The sequence below is a fragment of the Apus apus genome, chromosome 4 (genome assembly GCF_020740795.1).
Source record: "Apus apus isolate bApuApu2 chromosome 4, bApuApu2.pri.cur, whole genome shotgun sequence".
In the NCBI taxonomy this organism is placed as follows: domain Eukaryota; kingdom Metazoa; phylum Chordata; class Aves; order Apodiformes; family Apodidae; genus Apus; species Apus apus.
In genome coordinates, this window is record NC_067285.1 from 69,386,059 (window position 1) to 69,404,732 (window position 18,674).

The 18,674-nt window shown below is 45.2% G+C and overlaps 2 protein-coding genes across 9 annotated transcripts in view; both read left to right on the forward strand.

The window, feature by feature from the left end:
• MFHAS1 (multifunctional ROCO family signaling regulator 1) overlaps window positions 1-6,512 on the forward strand; it is a 33,607-nt gene extending 27,095 nt beyond the window's left edge. The window contains exons 2-4 of one of the 4 annotated variants that reach the window (XM_051618749.1): window positions 1,330-1,622; window positions 2,576-3,006; window positions 4,532-6,512. In XM_051618749.1, coding sequence (XP_051474709.1) covers window positions 1,330-1,460 — 131 coding nt within the window. In that variant the 3' untranslated portion in view covers window positions 1,461-1,622; window positions 2,576-3,006; window positions 4,532-6,512. Of the gene's footprint in view, window positions 1-1,329 lie in introns of all 4 variants that reach the window. The other 3 variants (XM_051618750.1, XM_051618747.1, XM_051618748.1) reach the window with 3 other exon arrangements.
• Window positions 6,513-7,591: 1,079 nt separating this feature from the next.
• Window positions 7,592-17,609, forward strand: ERI1 (exoribonuclease 1). 5 transcript variants are annotated; one of them, XM_051619074.1, is made up of 7 exons: window positions 7,592-7,674; window positions 8,961-9,136; window positions 10,666-10,876; window positions 12,210-12,293; window positions 12,910-13,019; window positions 15,233-15,347; window positions 17,199-17,609. In XM_051619074.1, the coding sequence occupies exons 2-7, from the start codon at window positions 9,060-9,062 to the stop codon at window positions 17,439-17,441; spliced, it is 840 nt and encodes a 279-aa protein (XP_051475034.1). In that variant the 5' UTR covers window positions 7,592-7,674; window positions 8,961-9,059; the 3' UTR covers window positions 17,442-17,609. The 5 variants fall into 5 exon arrangements, with proteins under 5 accessions (XP_051475034.1, XP_051475031.1, XP_051475032.1 ...); XM_051619071.1 differs by lacking the exon at window positions 7,592-7,674 and adding an exon at window positions 8,015-8,144; XM_051619072.1 differs by lacking the exon at window positions 7,592-7,674 and adding an exon at window positions 8,015-8,144 and having other exon boundaries at window positions 8,966-9,136.
• Window positions 17,610-18,674: the final 1,065 nt, after the last annotated feature.

Consider the following 18,674-nt stretch of genomic DNA (forward strand, 5'->3'; position numbering starts at 1 on the left):
GGTGTGGAGCCAGGAGGAAACTTGAGTTGCTCTAAGTGAGCTGTTGGGAAGTGTTCCTGAGGGCTGGGGACATCTCACCACCTGTCTTCCCCTCTCACTGTGCTGCCCTGTGTCTTGCCCTGGACAACATGCTGCAAGCGTGCCCGTGGTGGGGACCTGCCAACTTGGCACTTGAACGATAGAGCTGACACAACTCATTTAGCAGAGGGATACCATGGGGTGGAGAGCCCCTTGCTGCTACTGACTCGCAGAGCTGGTGTTTCCTCCATTAGGAAAGAGCTGACAGCTGGGATCTGCATGCTCAGCAGAGTATAGTGTGGTGCAGAACCCTGGCAGGACACTGCAGCAGACCCCTGGCAGCTGTGGCAAGCATGCCTAGGGAGAGGAGCATTAGGGAATCATCTCAAGTGTTTTTTAACTGTTTCTAAATATTGTTCTGGCAGCTAAAAGAGGCACCCTGCAGTTGGCCAGCCATCACAGAGCAGCGGGCTGTCTCCAACTCCTAGGTACCTCCAGCTCAGAAATCACAGTACTGAAGCAATGGCTGGACAGCTGCAATGGGCAGGGTTGCTCAGGGACAGAACAGGAGGTAATATACAGTTTTACAAAAGGTCAAGCACACTTGTCTGTGGCTGGTTTGAGGTCCTCCCTCAAATTTCTTAGAGGAGAAGTGTTGAAGTGATTAAAAAATTGTATCTGTGGCACTGCTTTCAAATCATCTTCTTTCTGGTTCATGCCAAAGAAGGTGGTCTTGGCAGGGCCCTTGTAGCATCCTTCTGCTTGAACTGAAAGACTGCTACTTCTTAGGTAGCTTTGTGGGCTTGGGTGGCTGTTGTACACAGATGTGAATAATAAAGCTTGTATCTGTAGCTTTCTGTATCTGTCCACTGGTTATCCTGCTGAAGTTACAGGTCAGCTTCTTCCCTTTCATGATGATTGAATGTAAACTTCTGGATCCCATCTGCCCCCAAAGCCTAATTAAAACACCTACTCCTAAAACCTCCATCTCATTAGGCTCCATCTAGATACTATGACTCCCTGAGGAGCGTTCAAGTCTGTGTGCAGTGATTCAAAGCAGAGACAGGAAAGATGACAGAAGTTATGTTTGTGTAGAGCAGCATGTCACCAAGCTGTGATCACCAGGATGTTCACCATGGTTACATGGATGAGACCTGCTTGGGTTGCAGGACCAGTAAGCCTTCTTACAGTGCTCACTTGTACTGGTCATGGATGTTTGCTTGGGAAAGTGAAGGGCATACTAAAAGCAAAAATTGCAAAAAACTGCCTTGTTGATGCTTAAATGTTTTCATTATTCTCTCTTATTTGCAGGAGAACTGCTGAGTCAGCCAAGACCAGAGGGACTAACGGAGATCATCTGTCCCAAGAACGGCAGCGAGCGAGTTAATGTTGCCTTGGTTTATCCCCCAACTCCTACTCTGATCAGCCCTTGTTCCAAGTGAGACACCTGAAAGCAGACCCCCAATACCCTGTCAGTAGATACCAGAAAGTAGACACCGAAGGGTAAAACACACCCTCACTAAGCATTTTTTTCTGGAAGGTAGCAGCCCCACAGCCTGGGAACAGTTCCAATTATTTGTGGATATAGACAGCCTGCTCCAAGGGTAAGGGGTACAGTAAAATGGGTGGAGGTGTTTCCTGAGCTATGTTGTGGTAGATGCAAGACACACATAGCAAGCAGGACAGATCAGGAGATGATACAAGGATGAGACCTTAGGAGGTCCTTCTCTGAACTCTAGAGTTATACTGTTCTCTTCAATAGCTTACATGTCCTTCACTCCACAGAGTTGGGGATGTGCTTGGAAAACAGACCTATGTTGTGGTGAGAACAAATGTGGAACAACACTCATGAAAACAGGAAGTGCTGTGGCTTTTTGATGCATAGTTTTTCTTGCAGAACAGAAATGCAGCCATGGCGTGCTCTCTCGTGGAGTGGCACAAGGGAATTTGTTAGGGAGCTTAGAGGAGCAAGCTGAGTGTCTTGCTGGTGCCTACTACAGTGAAGCACGTGGATGCCTATTACTTTCACTTCAGTGTCTGAAAGTGGTTACTGTTCTCTCTGTTCAGTACCCTCACACCTCAAAATATGCTCATCTTACTGGTGAATAGCTTTGATGATGATTGCCTGTTGAGTTGGGTATGAAGGTGAAGTTGAAGTGCCCACCTGGGGCAAAATAGTAGAAACAAAGTAGTTGCCCTGGTACTGAGCCACAGATCATGACTGTTAATTTGGTCCTCCTGCGTGTGTACATGGCACAGCACACCACTAACCTGACACTGCCATTTTTATTGTACTGTGCTGTCAGGCTACGCCTGTGCACTTGTCCTCCTGTGCTCCAGCCTGCCTTCCACAGCATTTAACAACTGTGTCCCAGTTTCTAGTCACTCTGCTGGCAGGAAACCTGTGTTCTCAAAAGGGCCTGTGTTACTTTTAGGGACCTCGCCCTCCTTATTTAGAAGCCTAGAGAAAATTGTGTGTCTTAGGATCTTCATCACAAGCCCTGTGAACCTTGCTGCTCGTGCTAAGTTACATTTTCTTTATCTTTTCCTCTCCCAGATAAATCATCAGTGCTGGTGCCAAAGGTTTTCCACCGGGCAAAACATGGCTGATGCTCTGCAGTGCTCCCATCTCTCCAGTTGTGGAGTTGCATGCTGACGGGGATAGATGGGACTTTGGACTCTGAAACGCTGTGGGGTGGGGGCAGCTCCCAGGTGGAGGCCTTATGGCTGGAGTGGATGCAGTCACCTGGAGGTCGAGGACAACAACGAGGCATGAAGCAAAACAGTTGCTGCAGATGACAGGGCTACTGGCCAGAGGGGAAGCACTGGGGATAGGATTCTGTGGACCCATTGATCGTGTGTTGAAAAACCATTTGGATTTCATGATGAATGTAAAAATGTTCTTGGTACCATTTAATTCAGACCTGCTTGGAGGAAAGTCTCTTGAAATGAGCTGTAGCAGGATTCCCTGGATTTGTTCCTGGACAAGTGAGTTTTGCGGCAGTTGGCCAAGGCTTTTCTGGGGAGGGGATTGATGTTGTGAAGCCTTTAAAATTGCTCGACTGCAAAGCAGTTGGCTGTGTCCCACACAGCAGGCTTGGGCAGTGACCGGCAGAGCGGAAGGAGAAGCAGGCTGGGAAATGTTTCCTGCCTTGTGTGTTCACATACACTGTGCCATGAAGCAGGAAGGGTGTATTGTAATCATGCAGGGACAGAAGTAGTTCAGTCAATGTGCCCCTGACACCTGCCATTTCATCCTTATCACTAGCCCCCAACAGCTCATGGTCTTGTCACATCTGGATGCTCTGGAGTTGTCATTGTAGTCTCCATGCATTGTAGCCTAGATCTGGGTCCTCCTTCTAGCAAAGCCACACAGGCATTTTTGTGCAGAAGTCAGTGAAGCAGCATGTGGTTATGTTGTACAAACTCGCCCTGATCCCCTTAGGCTGGTCCTGGCAGCTGTGGTTGTTGGGCAGCCATTTTTCCCTGGGCCAGATGTGGGAAAGGGTGGGCTGAGAACTGGCACCACAGCTGGTTTCTCTCCTGACTAGGTGGTTTTGAGGACTTCTAAAATGTTGCTGTCCGTTTGTGCCCTGCAGCTGAGCCCTGATAACTGGAATATATGAATCCTGCTCCATGCAAATATTTGATTAAGTGTAAATCAAATAGGAGGTAGGCATTTCCAGAGCCAGGATCCTTTTTTCAGATGCTGATGGCCGTGTGAGAGACAAGGGGCTTAAAATCTTTGTGTTAATGTAAAGCTTTTGACCCTTGGGGCTGCAATGGCAGGCATGGGGCAGAGACCCTTTCCCCCAGACCTGGGATGTGTGATACTAGTTGGCAAGCAGTCCCCACCAGAACATGGGCTGGCCAGACCTGCAATCAGTGGAAGACGTTGTATGTATCCTGTTGGAACCTGCTGCTGTTGCACAGATGATATTGCCCTTGCTTCTGGTCCTTCAAATAGCAGTCTTGTTGGCAGGGCTGCAAGTAGCCCCTTTGGCAGGAGCTTAACACTATGAAATGCAGGGCAGAATCCACTCTAGTGGCAGATTGCAGAGGCCAGGTGGAAGAAATCAAGCCATTGTGCCTCACTTCAGGGGGGGAAAGCTGCCAAAGAAAAGCTGGCAGCTCAGTCAGCTTCGTGCCTCTTCAGGGTATCATTCCAGCTGGAGAGAGAACTTGGGCTTTGATTTCATGTGTCAACATACCACCTCTGGCAGTGGGCATTCAAACATTGCTTATGTCAGTGAGAAGTTTGATTTATTTTGTGTCTTTATTGCTGTAGATTAGGAACTAGAAATTGGAGGCTGGAAGGAGTGGAAGGGAGGTGAGATCTTTGAATTCTGTCAGGAATAGTGTTAGAAAACTGCCTTGTCTTGCTGCCCATGAGACATGAAAGGCCCTGGTACAGTCAGAACTTATGTTAAGAGCATTCCCTACTGTCACCTCCAATGCTGAGCAGCCTTCTGTCTTTGCTGCTACTCACCTCTGTCTTTCCGTTCTACCATAGGAAGAAACTAGCAATTTGTTGCTGTGACATGTGGAAACCACGTTGTAAAGAAACCACAAACTGGAATCCTTTTCCAGCCGGAGGCCTGTTTCCCAGTGCACCCATCTGGTCTGGGATGTGTGAGCACTGAAGGAGCGAGAGGACAGAGCAGACATCTTGCAGCCTGCTCCATGGGACCACAGCCCTCCTGCCGGGGCACGGCAGCTCCGTGGGAGCGTGGCGTTACCTGGCCTTTGCAGGCATTCTGTCTGCTGCCTGCTCTGAGGCTGCAGTGCTGGGAGTCTGGCAGTATGGAGATCATAGCTGGGTCTATTTAATGTGAAATGGTGATTGCTCATCCGCCCACTGTTTAGTAACTGGTGTAACTGTGTTTTCATCTGTATTTTTTTAATATGCAAAAGCCATTTAATTTTCTATGCAGTTGAAAAATGTCTCCCCTTTGCAACTGCCAGGTGGGAGATCTGTGCAGGAGAACCAAGCCAAGTGGCTGACAGTTGTGTTGATTTTGCTGTCATTCACTTTTAAGGATGCATTCTGGAGTCCTCTGCACACGGTGTCCTTTTACTGAGCTCCTGCCTGTTAGACCCCACTTAACATCCCTGAGTCTCAAGGATGAGGGTCCCATATTTTTGAAGGATCTGCCATTTCCCATGAGTCTTGTCACAAGGAAAGAGGGCTTGAAGGCAGTTCTCGAAGAGCAGAGATGCCTGAATTCAGAGCATGCATTATATTTCTGTTCTTGTCCCTCCTTGGAGAGTTACTGAACTTTTAGAAATGACTAAGTTTCTGTGGAGCACCCTGCAGCCTTTACTAAAGGTGTATGAAGAGAGCAGAAAGGACTGGGGCATCAGTTGTCACCCCATGGAGCTGACAGTCAATTTAACCCCTTTGAAATAGGAGGAGGATCTCCTGGTAGTGGATGTCTACTTCCCTCAGGAAGGGAGGATGACTGCACTCATTTTGCTTACTGGTTTTCAGAATCCCTTGCTTGTTGACCAGTTGATTTCCTAGTGGATGTGGTGCAGACAATTTTGGAAGCAGAGCTGTCAAGTTTCTTTGCACAGCAGGGCTTCCAGCACCCGTAACGTGTCCTGGAGTACCTTGTGTTATGCTCTGAAGCAAAACCTGGGATTCAAACCTGCATCCGTCCAAGTGAAACTCCCAGGATAGCATCGCTGCCTTCTGCTGGGTCTGTGTAATGTGAGAAATTGCATGTCCCTAAGCACACACAGATCTGTTGAGGTAGAGAGGGATCCCAAAGGGTGATGCTGCACATCTAGCTCATCCTAGGGTTTGCAGTGGTACTTGGGGGCCTCTGGCCACTGCAGAGGGTCCTGGGTGATGGGACATCTCTGCTTTAACTTTGCTAACGGCAGAAAGGGCAGAGAAACAAGATTGTTCTACGGTGGCTGCAAACTCAATAGTGCATTTGGGTGCTGCTTTCCCAGGAACCCAAGAAGCGCTTGGCTGTGCTGTAGCACCAGAGCTTACATGGGGACCCTGTTCACTTTCCCTTTGTACCTTGGAGGTGGTTAAACTTGGTCAGAGCACTAGGTGCTCCTCACTGCAAGGAGAGATATGGCTGAGTTGAAGGGAACTGCAAATAGTGTTTAGGAGCTCACTAAGTGAGGTGAAAACCCACCAGCTCACTCCTGCAGAACCAGATTCTGGAGCTCAGCTCCTCTCGTGCCCCTTGGATGGGATCTTGGGCTAGCATCCTAGGAACAGCAGTGCAGGGAGGTGGAGATGCTGCACTGCACTAAGCACAAGAAGAGGCAAGCAAGTGGGCCTCAGTGTAGCACTCATCACGCGCTTCATGGCTCAGTTCATGGACTGTAATTGCAGGTATTCATATACTCTACATCACTGGGCAGGACTCTGCGCGCACACACATGCATGCCCAGACGCACACACACCACACCCACAATTGCCCACACATCCTCACCAAAACAACTGAAAATAAAAGTGATCTCAATCTCAAGGAGTGGCCTGGCTGTTTGATTTGTTTTTCCTCTTCTAATGCCTCCTTGGGCCCTGCCTCTGGAAGGGTCTGTGCCTAATTGTAGATCTGGCATTTTCTAAGTTTAGAAGCCAGAGCTTTTAGGAGCAGTATTAGGAAATGACCCACAAAATAATCGAGCTTTGGCATTGATTGCATCTGAATGTGGAGCCCCTTCTTTGTATTAATATCATGAACCATTGCCCACTCCAGCAAAAAAAGGTGATTTCTTGGGAACATCTTTTTCCCTATGGCACTTACAGTGTTTTGTGGGTTTGTTGAGGCCACCTCAGTGGTTGTCATTGGTACTGTTGTTTGCTTCTTGGAAACCCTGGCTTCCTACAAACCCTGCTCAAGTACCATGTTGTTCAGAGGCGAGAGCAGCCAGACAGGTGGCCCTGTTTGCTAATATAAGCATTAGTGGCAGGGCCAGGAGGGTGAACTAAAAGTAGAGAGTGAGTCCCCTCCCATACAGCCCTGAGCAGCTGTGTGTAACCCTGCTCCCATCACCACCCTCATCTGTGGGAGAAGTCAAGGCACACCTCTGTGGCAACCCCAATGAACATGTTAGATGCTGTGCAGCACATCTAGAGGAATGGGTGGCAGTACCTGCAACAAGATGCTGGTGTGCTGGAGTGAGAAAGGGAGGCAAGACAGGGTGGATGGCTGGGCCCCAGCTACGGTAGGGCAGGTGAGGAGATGCCAGGTTCATTAGGGGCTGGCAGATGTGGAGGTGCAAGGGTGCTGGCATCAGTCAGGTGGGTACCGCACATACATAAGCCCCCATCACCGAAGAGCAGAAGGACGAATCTCTGAGGATGTGCCTGGACTGTTTCAGAGCTGTGGGAAGCATCAGCAGAATATTAACTGGCCCCTGATGGATAGACAGGCCTCCCTTCGCCTTCACCATCTGGCCAAGACCCAGAGGCCGCACATGCCTCTTGTGCCATCTACCTCACACCCCATTCTGCTTGTTGACAGTAGATTAAGGGTTAATATGGAGAAGAGTATGAGGCAACTTCCCTGGACAGGGAGGGGATGGGGGCCAGCTGAATTACTCCAGCAGCTGTCCACCTCCCCCCTATGGGTGTTCCAGATCTGTCTTTTAGGATGCCCGGTCAGGAGAGGAACATGGAAACATAAGGTGTGTGCTCCGTGCATTTTTCCCACAGCACGGCCGAGCTTCCAGAAAGCTGCTGTGACCCTCGGACCAGAAGGCTGTTCAGGAGGGGGGATGGCGGGAGCATGAGGTGCTGCCGCAGAGGAGCGGCACCCAGGGCGGCCGGGAGCCAGGCCTGCCTTCCAGCCCCCGGACACGCAGGAGCGAGGCAGCCCGGCCATGCGTGCCACAAAGCCACGACAACCTTCATCCCGGGCGGGGCCGGCGGGAACCGGGGCCTTGCCCGTGCCGGCGTCCGCAGGCTCACGGACGGACAGCTCGGGAGGCGGCGGTGGCGGGGCCGCCCCAGCAGCCGGGGCGGGCCCCGCGTCCTGCCCGCCCCCAGACGGGCCGCAGCTGCCGCCGCCGCCGCCGCCGCCATGGAGGCGCAGAAGGAGAACTGCCCGCAGGCGGCCCGGGACGAGCCGCCGCCGCCGCCCGCCGCCTGCCCGTCGGTGAGTGCGCCGGGGCGGCGGGCGGTGCTGGCCCCGCCGCGGCCATCGCCCCGGCCGCCATCGCCCCCGGCGCATGCGTTGGGGCCGCGCCGGTGGCGGCGCCGCTGCCGGCGGCTGGTAGGCCGCGCTTGGTCGCGGCCCCCGGGGGTGCGCGGGGCCGGCCCGGCGGGGCCTGCCCGGGCGGCGGGGCCTGGCGGGGCGGGGCGGGGCGGGCGCCGCGTTATGGAGCGGGCGCCTCCGGCACTACCCGCCTCTTCCGTTCGCGCCCGCAGCCCGGGGGGCCCCGCTGGCTGTGGCGGCGGGCTTTGGGGAGGCCGCCCCCGCCGTGTGCTCGCCCCATAAAGCGGGAGTAGCCGTTTGGAGTCAGAGTGGCCTTAGGTCTTCTTAGCGTGGAGTTCTGTTTGTTTTGCACAGCGTCGGACGCTGTCTTTCCGTGTGCCTGAGTGTAGGTTCTGGCTGGTTAGGATACCGAGAGAAGTCCCTCTGGCCAGGGTCTTGCGGCTCGTTCCGAGGACTCACGGTCTCCGTCGATGCTGGAGCTCGCATCCAGGTGTCCCGGCGCGGCTGCAGGCGTGAGCCTTGCTGTCCCTGCGCTGCTGGGCGGTTTTGAAGGGAGCGAGAAGGACAACAAGCCTTCAGAGCGAGCTGCAATGGTGATTTTCTTACCTATCTAAAAGCTGCTTCGCTTAATTTGATCAAGATTGAAACCGTGTGATGCTTTACTGCATTTTGCTGCTGAAACGATGTGTAACATCTAATGCTCTAGTTTCTTGTTTTGACCCTCTTAAATGACCTTTGGGTTTCTCTTTTATCTAGGGTAGGCCGCGTTGTAAGATCAGCGATCAAGAAACTAATGAGAAAAACTCAACTGCCAGTTTGAATGACTTCAGTGATCCAGTTTACAAAGAAATTGCTATGACCAATGGTTATATCAACAGAATGACCCGAGAAGAGCTCAGATGTAAACTTGCAGAGTTCAAGCTTGAAACCAGGTTAGGCTGGTTTTCTTGTTATTCAAGAGCAGTAGAAACGTAGGAATGATTATTTTAAAGTTTAAAAACACACCCCAAAATGAAAAGCAGACATACTGCCAAACACCAGTTGTTTTATGTGCAGTCTTGCAGCTCTTGTTGTAGGATTAGTGCATGTGATGCTGCTTAACGTGTGTTTTCAGAACTGTATGTGGTCTCAACTGGTAATGCAAAGAAAGAGAAGAGTATGTAACTGCAGGTTACGTCTCAACATGTTTTTGGTCAAGGGGGAAAGCCGGGTCTGAAAAACTGCAAGGGTTCTTGAGTGGTTATACAGACTTTCAGTGCAGACAAACCTGCTTCCGAATATAGTTATTTTTATTTACTGTACCCAGTACAGATCTGATGTTGACTAGAACCTCTGCGGTGATAAGGCTCAGAATTTAGTCAGATAGTCAGTGCATCACCTCTCATTTAGTGAATTGAGCAGACTGCCACACACCGTCCTTTCCCTTGGGGTTATTTTGGTAGCAGGTCATCTCCTCTTTCAATTCCTTTTGTAGGTTTGATGAAGAAAAGGGTAATTTCCCCCTCCATCAGTTCCTGTACTGTTTCAGCTTTGAATGAACTGGTCATTGAGTTAAACTAGATTAATAAACCAGAGTTCATTTATCAGTCTTCTGCGTTTGCAGAAGAGGCTGATGTTCTCCAGTACGTTTAGTATTCTGGTTCCAGTTTTTGCTTGTGGATCAGTGGGCTGCTTTTCTGACAATATCACTTGCTACAAGTAGCTCTTACAGCTTCTGTGATTTCATTTGCAATCTGTAATTTTAAAAATAATTTATTTGTTTATTCAGCTGTGGTTTGCTATGTGGTAGTTCTGGCACCTGCACTTGCCTATTATAGTATTTGTATTGAAAAGATGCAGTAAATAACTTTAATCACTTGCCACTGTGGATTTCTGTTAGCCACAAAACCTCCTGAAAAGCAGGATCTTGACCAGGAAGCTTTCATGACAACTGAAATTTTGAGTACTTTATTTTAATTGAAATACTCAAGCTCAGTTTTAAATTGAGACAAATTTAAAATGTGAGCATTTTGGCTGGATTCTGCATTATCTGTGCAGAAGTACCTCAGGCACCAGTCGCTTCAGGCAGAGAGCACAGGGAAATACTGGTGGAGCTGTGCTGCTTCCAGGGCAAGAGGTCATTTAGCAGCAATCTCCAAAGACTTTGCAAAGGCTTTGGCTACTGAGTCTTGTTGAATTGGAGGTGGCTACAGTGTCTCTACTCTGAGCTTCCCAGTTTGTCCCCAAATACCGATATTATCTACATGTTTTGGTGTTCATGGGAGTATTGCAGCATCTGCATTATCCCAGATAATGGAGCATTAACTGCATTATAAAGTTGGGTTTAGACTTTGTAAGTGCTGGTGTTCAAAATGAAGGTAATAAATTTTGAGCTTTCAAATGTTAAATATAGTTTAAGTTCTACAATGGTGAAATAATTAAATGAGAGTGTGATATTTGTCACTTTCCTTGTCTCTTTAAGAGGAGTGAAAGATGTGCTGAAAAAGAGACTAAAAAACTACTATAAGAAGCAGAAGTTGATGCAGAAGGAGCCTGTCAATGGAGACAGCTACTATGACTACATCTGTGTTGTTGACTTCGAAGCAACATGTGAAGAAGGAAACCCACCTGAATTCATACATGAAATAATTGAGTTTCCTATTGTCTTACTAAACACGCATACCCTGGAAATAGTAAGTGATGTGATTACTAAGTTGGTATGCTGTTCTTTGCTGTAACTTCTTTGCTTCTGAACACCAGGGTTAGTTTTTAGGTAGATGTTCAACTTCATTGAAAGTAGCATTTTTTTTTCTTCTCATAAAGACCTATCCTCTGTGGCTCTTACTAACCAAACTTTCTATTCTTAAAGCATCTGGAATAGATCATTCTCCTGCTCTTGACTCCCTCAACTAATGTGAGGGACTTTCAGTTTCTCAGTTGTCCTCCCTGCCCTTCTCTCCCTGCTTTAATATCCATAAAGCTACTTCTAGGACTCAGGAGATGCATTGTAAACAAGAATTAGCAAATTCCCTGTGTGAGGCAATCTAGAAGAGAGTAATGCAGAGCTCTAGAAAGTAGAGTTGAGTGAACTCTGCTTCTTGGCGAGCTACACTATTTCCACAGTGTACCTGACAAATTGATAGCTGTTTAACATGATGTTTAACATTTAGTAGGCATTTGGAGGCCTCAAGTGCTCTGTTCCAATACAGCTTCTTTACTTGCTGTCTAACTGAAACTGAGTGACTCAGTGAAATGGAGAATGTGCGCGCTCCTCTGACTAATAGTTCATTTATCAAGAACTTTTGGGAGGAGCAGGATTGCTACTAAGCACTGTGGTGCTACATTAGCATGCAACTGCATGTATGACTAACTGCAGAAAGATGATTTTGCAGATCATCAAGATTGTTTTATTACCTTTAGAGTAGTAGGAAGCAGCATATTTTTTTTCCTCTGTCCGAAAGGGTTTGTACAGCAGCAGGGATTTGGGGCTTTCGTTTTTTTCCATGAAACTTGCATGTAGTCTTCACTCTTGTACTGCTCAGTTTCCCAGAGTGAGGTCATTGTGTTTATCTCTGACGGACTGGCATCTGGAGGCGGATGAGGTGCATGCAGTCTCTTGAGATGTATGGCCAGTTGCCTTCCTTGAAGTACAGGTGAGCCTTTAGAGGCACCACCTAAAAAGTAACAGGCTTTGCTCATGCCTCTCTTGTTTTTCCTTACTCATTCCTACTCCTTCCTTTCCTAAATCTTCTCCATTATTGCAGTCTATCCTTCTGCTATCTTACATCCACTTCCCTGCTCTTTGGTTCCTATTGGATAAGAGGAAGGCTGTGTTCCAGTCAGAAAGCCATCCATCCACCCCATTAGGAACCTCATGATGGCCAACCAGGAGGCTCATACTGGCTCAGGAGGTACATGCTCCTTTTTGCCTCCAACAGGACACACAGCAACTCTAGCCTTTCAGCTGTGGGAAAGAAAGAAGTTGTCTCATGGGCTGCTGTTGAGTGTTCAATTCTGTCATTACAGGAAGATACCTTTCAGCAATATGTGAAGCCAGAGATTAATCCCAAGCTTTCAAACTTCTGCATCAGTCTGACAGGAATCACCCAGGTAATGTGCACTTTTGTTTCTTCAGGAAAAAATATGAAAAAAAGAGATGTGTTGGTTGATGTTTTCAAGCTGGTCGGGCTTTTTCTGTAAGGCTTATTCTCTTAATCCTTCTCCCCCCCTCCACAAATCACTGAGTTGGTCATCTAGGTGTTTGTAAGGGACAGTAGTGAAAAGTAACCACTCTGTAATTCATGTGTAGAAACTTAATCTTTAGTAGAGGAAAGCAGCTTTTGAATTGAATCAGTTCTGCTTCTAAGATTTTTATTGTAAAGACTTCAGAGTCTTATGATGGCACTGGGTTGAGATCAAGTGACTTTAGCAGGAGCCTGAGAAACAAGCTGAAAGGTTTTAATCCAAGTGCAACAGCTGACTGACCCTGTTACCTTTATAGATGCCATTTGGAGGTTGGCTCTTTCAGTGGTACTTCTGTGGTACCACTTTTCTTTCAGCTTAGAAAAATCTGATTGGTTATTTTAATGTGTAATCTGTTTCTAAAGATTTTTATGGAGCCAGTTAACTGAGTGATTTAATGAGTGTCTATATACCAATATAATTCTTACATTTCATGCTGGGTTTTTTGTGAACCTTGTTTGTTTTTTTCTTCCTGCTCTCTTAGGACATTGTTGATAAAGCTGATACATTTATTCAAGTTCTGCAGAATGTCATAGAGTGGATGAGACAGCGAGAACTGGGAACAAAGTACAGCTATTCCATGTTGACAGATGGGTATGTCCTTATCCAACCTTCAGAACAATCTAAAACTGTAAAATTGTTTTTAATCTTAGTGAGAGTATTGTTAAAGGTGGATCATGACACTGCCATTTTACTATAGTTTTAGCTTTTGGGAAAATTGGAAAAGCTGAACTAAAAAATTTGAAATTAAGCTTAAATCCATTAGATGGCACTGTTTCTTTCCTGACTTGCTTTATGCAACTAAATAATATCAAACACAGTTTGCATCTTTTGTTGTTGTTGTTGTAGTTCTCTGTTTACATCTAGTTTTCATATAGCACATAATACCTGCAAATAATGTTGTGCAATTTCAGTTCTAAGCAACTCCCACGCTCTCATTAATCTGAGGTTTCAGAGATATGTGTTGGTTGTGTTGTATCTTGTGTCTGTTAGTGTTACTGTTAATACACCCTGCATATTTTGCCAGAAAGCAATACAGGATTTTGCTGTTTCAAAGCAGCAGAAATGGTGAGCACAGAAAGCTCTCTGCTTTGGCTCAGAGGAATGTGGCTCTGGTGGGTCCCACTTCTGACAAGCTTTCTGTGTGAGAGGGTTTTAGTCTTTGAATTGCCACCTGAACTTGCAGTCTCCCAAAGGCTGGGTGGAAAATCAAGTACCCTCATGACTGCAAAGTGAACAGATCTTGAGATCTAGATACATACATGATGCCATGTTTTTCTTGTGATCTTAGCTTTATTATATGATGAAAGATACTGTTTGAGTTTTATCTTATGTAGCACTGGCCAGGAAATTTTTCCGTAGGTGATACTTGCTTTTTAGCTTTGAAACATTACTGCTCTGTTAACATGTCTGCTTTCTTCCTTCTCTTGGAATGAGGGATTTAAGTAGGACAGGGATTTTTTAACATTAGCCATGTTGAGGTGAATGATGCATTTCCATGTTGCTATGCCTGTTGTCTGCCTGGAGTAGATCTTCTGCTGTGCTGGATTAAAACAGCAGTCCTGTGCTGCTCTGTTATGATGACTCTGTTGAGCCAAAGAGATGAACACTGAAATAAAACTAGAATTCATTAAAAGAGAGCATGGAAGATCTTAGTATGAATTCCTAACTTCTGTAAAGTAAAACATAGAAAAATATTCCAGTCCATAATATGAGTGGTTTGAAAAATAATGCATCATAGGAGATGAATTAATACATAACAAAAGCTTTTTTAACTGACCCAACTTAGCAAGTGGGAAAATTTTTTGGCCATGAGACTTTTTCTTCTCACAATTACTGAAGATGTGGATGACTAAATCACAGGACTTTTCTGGAGAAGAACCCCTATCACTGGTATGTGGTTATGTCCAGTATTAACAGTTAAGCCATTTAAAAGCTGTCACACAAGACTTGAGGTGTAGAGTTTAGATTTGTGTACACAGAAATAAGGAGTTAAAAGAATGTCATGCCGACTTTAAGGAACTGTTGTAAATACTGCTATTTGACTGATTTTTTTACTTATGATTACCTTTCTGTACTTGGAAGCAACAGTGAATTAAAAAAAAAATGCTAAAGCAAGACCAGTTATATTACTGGGCCTAGAATGTGTCTGGAGTTGCTCTCCAGAGTGATCCTCGTGGTGCAATTCCTCAAGGAAAATAGGTGCAGTGAAATCTCATGTCATATAGGTGAGACAGTGTAGACAGCAGCAAGAGAGGGGAGAAAAGCTTAATTTTAGCTTGAAGCTTACAAACTGGTGCGTGTGTTTCCCTTCAGGAAGGCAGCCTAGAAGTGCACAGGGTTGTAGTTTCACCTTCTTTTCATCAAGGTCTGGTTTCTCTTAAAACTTAAGTGCAGTCTCATTTCAGTAACTGACATTAAGTAGAGAAATGCACGCATACCCAAGTAATCAGGAACATATACCGTGTTGCTTGCTTCCCCAAGGGCTGTGTAAGCATCTGATTTATTAGTATTTTTGGAGTAGATGTGGTAGGTGGAGAAGTTGGTGTGCTATTTTTTGTTAACTATCCTGCACCTGAAACCATTCTAGAGAAAATCTTGCTCATGTTGTCATTTGCTTTCCCCATGATTAACAAATTCGTACTCAAAAAATCTTTACCTTGACTACAGCAAAAGAGGTTTTTCTAAACTGTTTTCCTTCTTCTCATGACCTTTGTGCTCTTTGTGCTACAGCTGTGCAATACAGAGTGCAGGGCATCTGAATTATGTACTTCTAACGTCTTTCTCTTTTCTTTTATGACTTTAAGATCTTGGGATATGAGTAAATTTTTGAACACCCAGTGCCGTATTAGCCGTATCAAATACCCTTCTTTTGCCAAAAAGTGGATCAATATTCGCAAATCATATGGGAACTTCTATAAGGTTTGTACAAATTGTTGCTTTTCCTACAGGGAAATTTGGTTTAGAATTCTAGAATATCCTGTTGTGCTTGTCATCTTTACTTGTATAGGATAAAACAGCTTAAGCTGTTGCCTGGAGCCTGATTTTCAAATGTGCTTCATGCCCAGATCTCATGGTGCTAATTGAAAGTCATATAATCTACTGCATTTTTATTTTCATTTTGCTTTTAAGAATCAGGAAATGGTCCATGAACGATTGTCTAAAAATGTCCCACTGGTGCTCTTAGATCAAGTGTGTCTTTAAGTAGTTCAGCTGAGAAGACTGTCTTGATTTTTCAGTTATTTTTTCCTGTTTTCATGTAATACACTACCAAACTGTTTTGCAGTTATCTCAGTTATCTTCAACTTTGACAGGGTAACAGGGACAGAAAGATTAGGGCATATCTACAGTGGAATCAAATTGTAAAGAGAAGTAATGCCAAGTTCAGTGCTGGACCATATTGCTGCTTTCTTTCACTGTCAGATTATCATAAAAATGGGTTATTGGAGATTCTAGCAAATTCCTAGTCAGTCTACAGTAAACCATTTTTTTCAATGTCGTTTCAGCCCAGCTGACCATCTTTCCTTGACTTTTTCATACTATGTGTAACCTCTAGGGGGGAAAAAAAAAAAAAGAGGTTAACATTTAATAAGAGAAGAACTTTACTTTTTGCTGGGCAAACATTACAGGGTTACTCCATTTCTCGCTCTATTATTGTGCCTCCTCTGTGTGACTTTCTGTTGGAAGCACACTAGGAGACAGAACAGTCTTGTCAGTCCTTTCAGCTTTAACCTACACATACCTTCCTTTTCCTTCTCCATTGAGCAGTGAGTGCTTTTTCACCACAGGCAATGAAGATGGTAACTTGGAAGCAATAAATTTCTTTTTACTTTTTGTGATGATTATTTTTTAATAAATGCAAACAGTTATAGCATTTATTGTTGCTCAGTGGTTCTGTGTAGCTATTCTGTGCCACTATTGAATCTGTTGTTTAACAGTATGAATGTCTCCCCTGCCCAGTTTGTGGGTGTTGTTATTGGAATTGCATATTGCCAGGTTTTGGCAGTTGTTTTCACCAGTCTGCCTAGCTATTAAATCCAGTACTATGGTGCAATATCCTGGAACTTGTCATGTCCTGTGTTCGCCCACCCCAACCACTGCCACCAAGAGAGCAAACAAAAGTTTTCCTTTAAAGTTACCCTTTTGTTTTTCTGTGACCTTACCAAAGATCCAAGATAAACATTAAGTAGTTAACCAAGGGGGTTTTTTGCTGGTGTAGCACTTCTCATGGCAAAGTCAGTTAAGCTCCCTTGTCTGTTCACGCTGTTGGTCATCCATGTAAACATGGGCTGCTCTAGGTCTTACTGATCTGTTCCTGTGGTGTTTGGAGGCATTCAGAAGCTTGATGTTAGAATCAGGAGCCTGGTGCTTCTTTATTTGCTTAGCATTTAAAAGGAAAATAAAAATCTGATTCCCTCTCTAGTGCCACTTTGGGCAATAATTCGTTTTTTATAAGGCTTGTTAAACCTAGCTGGACCATGGCTTCCACCATTGCCAGTGCTGGCACATCTGGAGCTGGTGCTGGCTGGCAATGGGAGGCTCTTAGCATTATCCTGAGTCTAGACAAGCTCCTGTTCACTGTCAAAATCAGAGTGTCTGTCTCACCAAGGTGCTTTGAAGTTAAATTGCTAGTGATCTGACAAAAGGCAAAATGAAAGTAATGTGTGACTTAAGTAGACTTAAAATATGCATATGTTACTACCGCACTGTGTTATGTTAAAAAAGACTTGGTACAGAACCTAATTCTTGTATATGGTTCACTTTCTCCATCAGGTTCCTAGGAACCAGACCAAGCTGACAATCATGCTTGAAAAGCTGGGCATGAATTATGATGGGAGACCTCACAGTGGACTTGATGACTCTAAAAACATTGCAAGGATAGCTATAAGGATGCTGCAGGATGGCTGTGAACTGCGCGTGAATGAGAGACTGCATGCTGGACAGCTTATGACAGTCTCCTCCTTAGCCCCCTTAGAGGGAGCCCCTGCTCCACAAATGCCCCGCTACAGAAACTAGCAGCTCACGGGTTCTGCCTTAGGAACTGCTCTTAATATACCTGCTAAAGACTCTTAGCCTATTCAACGGCCACCTCTGCCAGCCTGTCTGCAATGCAGAATCTGAAAGCACCTTAACTAATCATCTCAGTTGAAATAAAGACGTGTGGAAGCTCTTTTTCTCTTTGAAGCCTGTGTTACAGCTTTTTTTTTTTACTACTGATTTTTTGGGTCGTTTGCTACTTTTCTAGCAGTAAGGTGGACATGCAGAATCCAGGCAAAGTGTCATGTTTTTAAGAACATGTCATTTAAAAGTATTCAAAGATTGATTAGGCCTGTGGCTTGCTGTTCCACCACTACTATTTATTCACTATGCCATATTCTAATGGTATCTAGCATCTGATTATTCATTGCACACAAATAAGACATTGCTGGAAGAACTGAAATAGTGAGTGGTTGGGCTGGCCTTTCCTGCTAAGGCACTCATCTAAGGGTTCCTGCTGGTAGTTTTTTGTTTTGTTTTGTTTTTTACAAAGTAGGAGAAATGGGAGTGTGTTCATCAGTTCTAAAGCAGTAGGGAAGTACTATGTTGTTTGGGTTTGGTTTTTTCTTTCTTTAATGGATATGTTTGTCTCCTTCCACATCAAGTAGAACTGCTTGTATATTGAATAAAAGTTCCATTAGTGGAGTATGATAGTAATTTTTTAACTTGTATTTAAAGAGAGAAGGTTCTTTATAGTTTCACTTTGAGGATTGTAATCTCTTATTCCTTCTACACTCATAGCTGAAATTCATTTACTGTTGTTTTTAGATACTATCAGCCATTTGGACTTAAAAATAAGTGAAGTAAAAGTAAGTTGAAAATATGCCAGTTCATAAAAATGTTTTGCTATGTGGTAATTACATAAAACAAGAAGCTTTTTAGTTCATAGTTAGACATGCTCGGCTATTTCTGTTAGTTTCCCTTACCTCTGCCACCATGAAGCTATGTCTTTACCTCAAAATCTAACATTGGAAGATTAATGTAATTTTATTAGTAAAGGCTGCCTCTAATTATGAATGACTTCTGCTTTCTTCCTAGGTCCCAGATAAGATGATGTTCAAAAGAGACCAAAGTGTTAATTTGCTTTGTCTCCATAGGCTGTGGTGAAGTAGAATATCAATGTGATCAGCTTTGCATTAGAATGGCTTGTTCTAAAAAGCAGAATGATATATTTGCTCTTAGTCAAAAAAAGAAGTTAGTTTGGTATCCCTC